Raw genomic sequence first — 10,509 nt, 5'->3', positions numbered from 1 at the left:
ATAAATAAAAATAAAACACAAGAAGGAAACATTTGAAGTATTTCCCATATAGGATATATATTAAAAAAAACAAAAACAAAAAAAAAACAAACACAAGAAGGAAACATTTGAAGTATTTCCCATATAGGATATATATTAAAAAAAAAAAAAAAAAAAAAAAAAAAACACAAGAAGGAAACATTTGAAGTATTTCCCATATAGGATATATATTAAAAAAAAAAAAAAAAAAAAAAGTATTTCCCATATAGGATATATATTAAAAAAAAAAAAAAATAAAAAAATAAAAAAAAAAAACACAAGAAGGAAACATTTGAAGTATTTCCCATATAGGATATATATTAAAAAAAAAAAAAAAAAAAAAAACACAACAAGGAAACATTTGAAGTATTTCCCATATAGGATATATATTAAAAAAAAATAAATAAATAAAAAAAAAAAAAAAAAAAACACAAGAAGGAAACATTTGAAGTATTTCCCATATAGGATATATATTAAAAAAAAAAAAAAAAAAAAAAACACAAGAAGGAAACATTTGAAGTATTTCCCATATGGGATATATATATTTAAAAAAAAAAAAAAAAAAAAAAAACAGCACACGAGGAAATACCCGAAACATGAAACTGTACATTTGAGTTTGATTTTTCCATATCTCGATTTGGGATATTGTACAATATTTGGGTTTTGCAAAAAAAAAAAAAAAAAAAAAAAAAAAAAAGATGTCTTTTATTTTGAAAAACCCTTTCCGGTGATCGTCCCGTGCAGCTTGACGGTCGCAGCGGATATTCGGGACTCCGCTGCTCGCCGCCGGACCGAGTCGCTGCTCGCTGGTGCCAACGCCCGGCGTTAACGTTAGCTAAGCAGAGACACGGAGGGATACCGGTACGTAGCTCCCAACATTTTCTGACCCCCAAAAAAACCAAAACAATCATAGTTCAAACGCTGGTTTCTGGATTATTATTATTATTATTATTTTATTTTATTTTAAGTGACGGAAACTGAACGCATGTGTTAGTTTAGAAGCTAACGTTAGCCGGCTGAACCCGGCTAACTAGTTAGCCTTGTGTGGAGATCGCTAGCACCGCATTAAAAGCACGGCTTCCGCTAAACGACACACAAACACGTTGTTGTTGTTGTTGTTGTTGTTTTTTTTCGTGGCTGTTCGTTGAAGCGAAACGCCTCATTTTAGCAAACGCTAAAACGACGTATCGATCGGGGGGGGAGGGGGGCGAGGGGGGGGGGGATTAAAGGCGAATAAAGCAAAACGCGAGTTGCGTTGTCTTTAGCCTGCGTTAGCCTCCCCGCACAGTCCCGGTGGCGATAACGGGGTGTGACACTAAAACTAGTTCACGTCTCCCCCCCCCCCCACACACACACACCTTCCTCCTCCTCCTCCTCCTCCTCCCCCCAATGATGTCATTGATCAAAGCACTAACACTGTTTTTTTTGTTTGTTTTTTCCCCCCCCGGATCCTAATGCGTGTGTACGACTCTGGAATATGAAATGGCCTTTAACCTCGGTGAGTTGTCGCTTCTCCCTCCTCTTCCTCCTCCTTCCTCCTCCTCCTCCTTCCTCCTCTTCCTCCTCCTGCAGCTTCACGTGAAATTGGCATCGGAAAGCACAAGAGATGCAGACCATCAAGTGTGTCGTGGTGGGGGACGGAGCGGTGGGGAAAACCTGCCTACTCATCTCATACACCACCAACAAATTCCCCTCTGAATATGTACCAACAGTAAGTGGGCTTTTGTTGTTGTTGTTGTTGTTGTTTTTTCCCCCCCCTCAGGTTCATTCTGTTGATTGCTTGAGAATCTAAATAAATAAAAAGTGACACGCACTCGATTCCTTTCCCTCAGGTGTTTGACAACTATGCAGTAACCGTAATGATCGGGGGTGAACCGTACACCCTCGGCTTATTCGACACAGCAGGTACGCTTATTTGTTTGTTGTTGTTGTTGTTGTTGTTGTTGTTTTTTTTACTCTTTTCAAATCGATCCCAGCCTCCTGGTAACATTGACGCGTGCGGTCTCTCTGCAGGTCAGGAGGATTACGACCGGTTACGACCACTAAGCTACCCGCAGACCGACGTCTTCTTAGTCTGTTTCTCGGTCGTTTCGCCTTCCTCGTTTGAGAACGTCAAAGAAAAGGTGAGCGAGCGCGCGCGGGTCGGTTTGGTCGGACGGCGGGGCGGAGCCGCTCGCCCTTTCCCTCCTTCTCTTTAAGAGTCGCGGTGGGAAATCCCCCCCGTCCCCCGTATCGCTAAAGTGTCGCGAGCGAGGAGCTGGTGTTCGCGGCCTGACCGCCGTGATCGATGTTAACAAAGCAAACAGCGAAGCGGTTTTTAGGTGACATTCTGGATCTGTCTCGGACCTAAAGTCAAATCACTAAAAAAAAAAAACACACGAGTTGTTTTGAATATTGACTCTTAAATTTTGTTTTTCTACTCCCTCGCCGCTTCTCGCTTAACTGTCGGGGATTTTTTTTTTTTTTTGAAGGCAGTTCTTGCAGAGATTTCCATGTGATAAAATGATCACAGAAATGGTCCAAATAAAAGTAGAAAGGAGTTGTTGTTTTTTTTGTTTTTTTTTTTAAAGAACAGATAACCATGTAAACACGTTTGTGTTTCAGTGTTAGATTTGTAAAACAGAACAGGCTTCTTTTTTTTTTTTTTTTTTTTTTTAGGGTGTTTTATAAATATCTGGATTCTGGATAACTTTGTTAATGGCCCTCTAATTAAAGAACAATCTTTATGTTGGAGTCGTTCGGTGTGACCAGGTTACATAGACTTAAGAGACGGCCGAAATTATGCTATAATGTAATAAACCACTTACATAAACGCGCGTGCTTTTTTTTTTTTTTTTTAATTATTTTTTTAATCCACTCTTATCTTGCACCTACAATAATCATTGAATCTCTCTATCTGACTTGTGGTGATGAGGCTTTTGTCTTTGTCCCCCCCCCTCCCCTCCCACAGTGGGTTCCTGAAATAACTCACCACTGTCCCAAGACCCCGTTCCTGTTGGTAGGCACTCAGATCGACCTGCGCGACGACCCCTCCACCGTGGAGAAGTTAGCCAAGAACAAACAGAAGCCGATCACCCCCGAGACGGCAGAAAAGCTGGCTCGGGACCTTAAGGCAGTCAAATATGTCGAGTGCTCAGCCCTAACACAGGTAAGATCTCCCGTTTGGAAACGACAACCGACAGCTGGTGCAACCGAGCGCGCGCGTTTCCTAACAAGGGCGGCGGCGCTTTGCTTTGTGTTTTGCTGACGGCATTTGGCTAAAACTTCCATCTAACTCTTGTGTTGTGTACCTGTCTCTCTCCCTTCTTTTCCTCTTTCTGTAGCGGGGACTGAAGAACGTATTTGATGAGGCTATCCTAGCCGCTTTAGAGCCCCCTGAAACTCAGAGAAAGAGAAAATGCTGTTTGTTCTGATGTCTTCTTGCGTCTCGCTTTGCCTCTCGATCGTGTGCTGCTTACTCATTGTAAAGAAATGTCTGTCACTAAAAATAACCACCACGCTCTTTTAAACTTTCAAACTTTGTGCCCATTAACTATTTCCCCCTCCCCGTCCCCTTCTGTTCACGTGTGCTTACTTTTCAACTTGGCCTAATCACAGTTACCCGTGCCGCCTAAGAAGATAGCGTGCCAATCTTTAGTTCTCCTTTCTGTTGTCGGCACCTTGTGCGCAACTCTGTGTAACCGGACATGACTTGAGTCTTGTTTTTGGACATTCTGTTATCTCGGTATTGAGCTCGTCAGTCGTACCTTACAAAAGCATTTCTGCTACATCCTGTCTCAGACAGCGTAACAGTCTTTTTTTTTTTTCTACTGCAGCATCAAAATTTTCCATGGGCTTTTGTCTTTACTCGGACAAACTTGATCATGAGGAGAGTCTTGTATAATGTTATTTGAATAAAGGAAAATTTGGATCGCCCCGCTCCACTTCTACTCAGCTTTCTTTTGCATTCAGCCCCCAGAATATGTTCAATTTCTTTACTTTGAATAGCCTTGATTTGAATATGAATATTTTGTTTCCACAGAAAGGATTAAAGAATGTGTTTGATGAGGCAATACTGGCTGCCCTGGAGCCTCCTGAACCTAAGAAAAGGCGTAAATGTGTCCTGCTCTAAGTTTCGTCGCAGGCTTCTTCACACCAGTTTTCCAAATCTAGGTTAACGGCACTTGGAAGAGGTTTTCTGCACACAAGCACATTCCGGCTTGAGTTTGAGATATCATTAAATATTAGCCTTGTCACAGACTTAACCTAAAAACATATTCAATGTGTCGAACGTGATTTTAAGACTGAGAAATGTTTGAGGCTGTTGGTGATGACTTGATGCCATTGAAATGGTCGTACAAGATGTGAACAATGAATGCTTCAACCGTCGGCAAATTGTAAAGGACGCTTCGAAGTAATATTTTGGTATGACCGTGTTCTAATAGTTCATTTTCAGATGTGTTTTTCCTAAAGAACTGACTATGAGATGGTGTTTTAATAGAGCTATTGCTTTAAGTATCCTGTAAAAGCTGATAACGGGTTAGTGAAATGCTCAAATTCTGCTTTAAGTAATTCCCTTCACGTTGATCTTTTATACGATACGCTCGACCGTGGCAGAAGAAAACTGCATTTGGTAGACGCCACATCATTCTTCCATCACCAGTTGTGCATTTATGTCACCAATATTAAATCCTGCTAACGTCGCAAGAGTCAAATATTGAGCCCCACCCCACCCCCTCCATCCCCCTTTTACATTTATTTAGGTAAGATATATACGAAAGAGTTCAAAAGGAGTATTTTACTCGGTTCCAACGACGCCTCCAGGCAGATGTTACAGCTACAGGATGGAATATGACATTTCTAGGTTATGCTCTGGCGTTCGCTCCAGTATGCCAAAGCAAAATGTGGTAATTTGAATCCTGACAAAGTAGAGACCCACAAGAGTGGACAAACAAGTGGAAAGTGTATGTATTGTACTCCTATTTGAAAGCCATATATCACAACAACAGCAACAACAAAAATAAATCAATCAATTTAAGTAGCTACATATAGGGAGTTTGAGCACAACGGTCGTTTGTGTTTTGTGACGGATGAGATGGAAAATTTCCCCGATGATGATCAAAAGTTTGAAGCGGCAGATGCACTTGTAACGCCAGGCTTATTAACCGCGTAGTAAACCGAACGGACCTGCCGCCGCACCGCGGCGACACCCAAGAGTTTGACATCCTGCGAAATTTGCTAAATGACTGAACCGGTGATGTTTGCATTTGTCTTTTACTACATCCATGTCTAGATTGTGGGTTTGAATTTGATTTGTAAATATAGCGAGAATAACTCATAACTTATTGACTGAATCAAATATATGCATTCCTGATGATGAGATTTAGAGACGACACTGAAATTAACCAGGAAAATGTTTCTTTGAGTCTTTGATTTTTATTCAATTTGACATCAAAGTTGTGTTGTATCTTGCTTGTAATGAAGCATCACAATAAACCAGTATTATGATTAAATATGACTTCAAATACTACATGTTGTTTTGTCAATTCATGGTTACATAGATAAAAGTTGAAGCTTCTGCACATTTCCACATGATGAAAGGATGAGCAATAGAAAAGAACAGAAGGAAATGCCTGAAAAAAACAAACTTTTCGTGACAACTTTATAGCATTGAAACAAATGGCATTACAACATTAGCATTTATAGACAGAATTGTGATCTCAGATTAACTTTTAAATTTCTTTCCTTGTCCACAGCTCTCAAAGTCATTCTGGCTTAATTGTGAAGTGTTGCCAGAAATGAGATCACAGCTCCCACTGATGCCTTCATATAACCACAAATCATTTAAGTGAATAATGTCTTGTGTTCTGAATGGTTCAAAGTGGCGGTTCTGCTGAACCGCACCGTGTTCTCCGGGATTGCAAAGGCTCTTTGGTGGAAACTTCATCTCGAATATATGTGCAAGAGGCTCTTTGTGTGTAGATAATGATCCACGAACCTCCTTACGAGTCTGCTGCAGTGAAGGTGATGGGAATCCTTTTTTTTTTCATGGCAGCCTACAAAGGACAATAGTCAAATTCCTCACTGTTTTTTGAGTTATGCCTATGACAGTTATTACGTGGTTAACGGTTTGCTAATATTTGAGCTGTACGCGATCACGTCACGTCTCTGCACCCCCTCCCGCACGTGGCGGTAAATTGAAAGAGGCAACGCTGATAAATGTCTTTTCTTCTTCATAAGGTGTTTGTGCAATGTGAACCTCTAATTAGGCTTACGCTTGAAAAGCGGCCTAAAATGAACAGAAAAAGACAAACCGTTAATCATCATTACTTGTATGACGAGCGTCGTCTAAAATTTCATAACGAGGTCAAATTCAACATCCGTCTTGCGTCTTTATTTCCGGCTCATCTTAAATGAATGTTACGACCACAGTGAAATGAAAATAGAAAAGGCGATCGACGATCAGCGTGCTCCAACGTACAGTGGACAATTTTTAAAATCGGATCCGTGCGAACAATATCTTGGTCGCAATTCAGATTTAAAATGCAACTTGAAAAGGAAAAAAAAACGGCATTTGACGATTTTATTACAAATAATTTAGTGCAAGTGCGGGCGAAAGGCAGGATGAAAGCGTTGGGCCAATCCCAAAAGGCTATGTGTCCATGGCCGGACATATTTCTACGCAGCTGTCGGTAACGCGAACTCCATACCAGCCGGCCCAGAATTGCGTGTCCTTGCCGCCGTGGATGAAGCGGATGTATCTGACGCCTGGGCCGTAGTTCTGGAACACGTGGACCACCTGAAAAACAAACATCAGTAATCTGGAGCCGCCTTCGGGGCTTTGCGTCTCCAACCCGCCTTCACTACGCTTCGTGTTTGTTTTTTGTTTGTTTGTTTTTTACATACCTGATTCCATTGCTGATCATTCCACTGCTGAAAGTAAATCGTGTCCGGAGTGAACTTCTCAACAACCTCCTTCTTCTGATTCAGCAAATGGACGTAGATCGTATATTCACTGCCACAGTCCCACCGTGGTGAATACCTGACAACACAAGACGCACGAGCAGAAGAATAGTCGGCGATTATATTGGCGTGGTTCACCGGTGGGGGGGGGGGGGGATTACAGGCACAATGTTTTCAGTTTTGTTTTGTTTATTCCTTTTAATTTGTGAAAAGATTTACAATTGCAGCCGCTTGTCTGAATATGAATCTGGTATGAAAACCAATAGAATTTGACCGCACGTTGTGTGTTGCGCTATGAAAGTAGTGAGTAAGTTTCATTCGAGTAAAACCGGTGTCTCAGTACACAGAGTGGCTGAATGAAGTGCCTTGTATTTATATTGGTCTCAACGGTGTATTGCTATAAAATAACGTCAAAAGTGTTCACGTAAACTATCAAAGGGAGGACTTCAATTTTCATCAGGGGGGGGGGGTGAGATATTTCTGTTGGTGAAACGTATTAAATATATTTTTACAATCTCCGCACGCCATTGTTTTGTGAACAAGAGAATATGGTTTTAACTTCGTGGTGCTCGTGTGTAATAACTGCGTACACCTCTGGATTGTGTTCGTTGCCGATTCAATTTCGTCACCAGCCGAGGAGCTACTTAATGAGCTGTGAAAGTCGGCCGTGCGTTTTCCTCTCACCAATCAGAAACTCTGATGTCTGGCTGGAAGTGATCCATAAATGATGGGTTGTAACCTTCCTTCTTCAAATCAATCAGCTGGGACTTTCTGCACATTCTGCGAACAACGGAGAGGTGCAGTGTTATTACCTCATTTGAAATAATTGCCAAACATTTTCTGGACCGCTGATGGGAGAGAGAACTCACCCGTAAGAGGTCACAAAGTTTTTCTGGACCGTTTCAAACGGATGCGGCACCAGAACTCCCTCCACTTTCCACTTATCACCACCATTCTCCAAAATCTGCCAACCCCTCATTTTATCTAGAAAAAAACAAAACAAAACATTGAGGGTTTGTGAGAGATTTTCGAGAGTCAATTTGTTGCTTTAACACCGCCCGCTGTTGGCTAAAGTCAGTGCCGTGGCTCTTCACCTTCTCCCCTTGGGTTCTTGAGGAGATTTCTTCTCTTCTTGCACAAGAAGTAAAACAACCTCCAGTCGTCGGGTATTTTGGAAGCAACGCGCAGGTGATATCTCTCTCTTCTACATCTCTCCCTCCATAACGATTCACTGTCAGCCACTTCTTTCCACTGACGGCACACCAACCGACAAACAGAAACCACGTGATGGGGAGGAAGATTGAGGAAGATCTCTTCCACGATATCCAGAGGAACGGGGAAGTACTGGCAAAAAAAAAAAAACAACAACAACAACAAAAAAAGGACAATGAATAATCTTTTCTAATCGCTGACTTTGGACCAACGTGGTCGCAATCGCGTGCGTTTTGGACGTCGGCATTTTTGTTTTAACATCGCACAGACACGAAGAAGTTGTAAGAATCAAAAAGCAGCTGTGAAAACCTCATCTCCGAACCAGTTTTGTTTCTACATTGTCGATTTTTTTTTTGGTTTTGTTTTTGTGTATTCCTTTTCATCAGTTTTGAAAGGTTTGTGAGCAGTTTTACCTTCCAGTTACTTGAGGGTGCATGCGTCTCCTCAAAAATGTTCAGACTGGATGGATATTAGAAACAGGTAGACTCTAGCTCTTCTGTAACTTTTATGTTTGTATTCAAATCTGCGGTTTAGGTCATGTGGGTCACTTCCACATGAGTGACAGAAGTCCCTCTAAACACGTCAGCTGCTGGCTGGGAAAGTCCTGCAAGAAAACCCCGGAAGGCATGAATAAAAACCCACATCAACTCATGACTTTTCTAAAAAAAAAAAAGTACCAAGAGATTCAAAATGTCCTCATTTAAAGCAGCTTTAATAAGAAACGCTTCGTTTCGTGAGTCCCGGTCAAAAGCACTCACGTCTTCGTTTGACGCTGCTGCGGCTGAAGACGCGCTGCAGGCTGAATCCGAGCTGTTTGTTGAACCCATAGCTTTCGCTTTCCTCTTCATGCCAAGGAAAGCCAATCCTTTATTATATCTCCTCCTCCTCCTCCTCCTCCTCCCAAAGTAAAGCGAATATATGTTACGGTAGCTTAAAAAGCTACGACAGCGCCACGTACGTGGCTCCGGTTATTCATGTCCCGACAACGCTAAAAAAAAAAAAAAAAAAAACGCGGAAGCGCGGTCGGAGTTGGAAGACGCTTTCGGGTGTATTAAAGTGAGGCTCGTAGCAGACACTGGATTTAACCGAAGACCACCGAGCCAACCCCTTAATTTCGAAAGTAAAAGTAGTCCGTCACTGTTCAACTTCTCCGTGTCCTTAAGACGGCCCGACTCCCACCGGTTTACCCGGGAGGCGCTCGTTTTTCATTCCGAGACACCTCGGGCGGAACTCGGTGGGCGGAGCTCGGCGCTTAAATAACGCAGTAGGAGAGGGGGGGGGGGGGTACGCTCGGGAGCAAAATCACGGAGCGCACGACACGACGGACCGCGGATTTCAGACGCAGAAAAGCATTTCGATAATACGGTGGCGGGGAAAACACCCGTTTTACACCTAGCTCCGCTTTCCCCTGCGAGTTTCGGTGCGCGCCGGGAACGACCCCCCCCCCCTCCTCCTCCTAAAAGCTTCCTTAAAGAAAACTTCCGGTATGTGCTCTCGGCTGTGATCACGCTTGTTCCCATCAAGGCAGATAATGGGGGGGGGGGGGAAATCCTGTCTTATTTTAATTAGACTCGCTAATCTTAGTAAGAGTTCAGTTAGGATTCACTGCCCTGTGACCAAGGTAACTTCTACTGCTGAATTAGCCTGCTCCGTGGCGGGCTAACCGTCAAGCTTTAATTTAGCTGTGTCTCGTAGAATCTTCAACTGGTGGAAACAGAATACCGAAAGATGGTTCCGCCTAGTGTATTTTCGTTTTCGCGTGTGTTTTGTCATGGCTTCACGTGTTGACAACAGATATGGTTTAGAATAGGCTTCCGCTATTTAAACAGTGCATTTAAAAATCAGTTACAGACAACTGTGGCGTGTTGATTTCTCAACAACCACACATAAGACTGAGCAGTATTGACCACGATTCAGTTTGTCTGCAGCAGCTCTGGTTTTAATGGGACATTATTGTATAGTGTTGGTGAGGCAGGTTGTGTGAAGGCAACTGCATGCCGGGAAATTAGAATCATCAATCATCCCTTTCCCTGGTCATCTTGAAACACGCACATAATCGAGGAGCCGTTTTATTAAGGTTTAGGTATGTGACAGTTCAAATAAATGTAAACTAGTCTTCAGGTTGACAAACCTCTGAATTAACTTAATCCTCTTGCCCAGGCTTTACCGGTGGCGTAGGTGTTGTGAACTGTGTCCATGTGTGTATCCATCTGGACCTGAGGAGGCAGACTCTTTCAATTGGAAATCTTTCCATTCGCAAATCGTGTAGGTATTTGGGGGTTGCTACGCTGCAGCATCTTTATGTCAGTCAGCAATTCATGTTTTTACAAAATGCTT

The 10,509-nt window shown here is 42.4% G+C and overlaps 2 protein-coding genes across 3 annotated transcripts; one reads left to right on the top strand and one right to left on the bottom strand.

The window, feature by feature from the left end:
• Positions 1-768: 768 nt before the first annotated feature.
• LOC138624305 (cell division control protein 42 homolog) lies at positions 769-5,094 on the top strand. 2 transcript variants are annotated; one of them, XM_069704366.1, is made up of 6 exons: positions 769-879; positions 1,591-1,729; positions 1,851-1,923; positions 2,032-2,141; positions 2,969-3,166; positions 4,040-5,094. In XM_069704366.1, exons 2-6 carry the CDS (start codon positions 1,625-1,627, stop codon positions 4,127-4,129), a joined length of 576 nt encoding a protein of 191 aa, XP_069560467.1. In that variant the 5' UTR covers positions 769-879; positions 1,591-1,624; the 3' UTR covers positions 4,130-5,094. The 2 variants fall into 2 exon arrangements, with proteins under 2 accessions (XP_069560467.1, XP_069560466.1); XM_069704365.1 differs by lacking the exon at positions 4,040-5,094 and adding an exon at positions 3,342-3,933.
• A 1,471-nt stretch (positions 5,095-6,565) lies between these two features.
• LOC138624303 (F-box only protein 6-like) lies at positions 6,566-9,607 on the bottom strand. Its single transcript, XM_069704362.1, has 6 exons — positions 8,931-9,607; positions 8,055-8,304; positions 7,830-7,944; positions 7,645-7,740; positions 6,904-7,039; positions 6,566-6,796 (listed from the first exon to the last, which is right to left on the bottom strand). The coding sequence occupies exons 1-6, from the start codon at positions 9,018-9,020 to the stop codon at positions 6,650-6,652; spliced, it is 834 nt and encodes a 277-aa protein (XP_069560463.1). The 5' UTR covers positions 9,021-9,607; the 3' UTR covers positions 6,566-6,649.
• Positions 9,608-10,509: the final 902 nt, after the last annotated feature.

Source organism: Brachyistius frenatus, unplaced genomic scaffold (assembly GCF_029030835.1).
Source record: "Brachyistius frenatus isolate BFR_SWC_R1_liver_20210118 unplaced genomic scaffold, ASM2903083v1 Contig_50, whole genome shotgun sequence".
In the NCBI taxonomy this organism is placed as follows: Eukaryota; Metazoa; Chordata; class Actinopteri; family Embiotocidae; genus Brachyistius; species Brachyistius frenatus.
Note: the sequence above shows the minus strand (reverse complement) of the source record. Positions and strands in the feature narration are given on the sequence as shown.

Bases quoted from the DNA above. Each gene is read 5' to 3' on its own strand.
- LOC138624305 (XM_069704366.1), top strand. From the start codon at position 1,625: ATGCAGACCATCAAGTGTGTCGTGGTGGGGGACGGAGCGGTGGGGAAA. The intron at 1,924-2,031 runs GTACGCTTATTT...GTCTCTCTGCAG, and splicing joins CGGCTTATTCGACACAGCAG to GTCAGGAGGATTACGACCGG. The intron at 3,167-4,039 runs GTAAGATCTCCC...TTGTTTCCACAG, and splicing joins AGTGCTCAGCCCTAACACAG to AAAGGATTAAAGAATGTGTT.
- LOC138624303 (XM_069704362.1), bottom strand. From the start codon at position 9,020: ATGAAGAGGAAAGCGAAAGCTATGGGTTCAACAAACAGCTCGGATTCA. The intron at 7,945-8,054 runs GTGAAGAGCCAC...GTTTTTTTCTAG, and splicing joins CAAGAACCCAAGGGGAGAAG to ATAAAATGAGGGGTTGGCAG. The intron at 7,040-7,644 runs GTGAGAGGAAAA...TTGTGTTGTCAG, and splicing joins GACATCAGAGTTTCTGATTG to GTATTCACCACGGTGGGACT.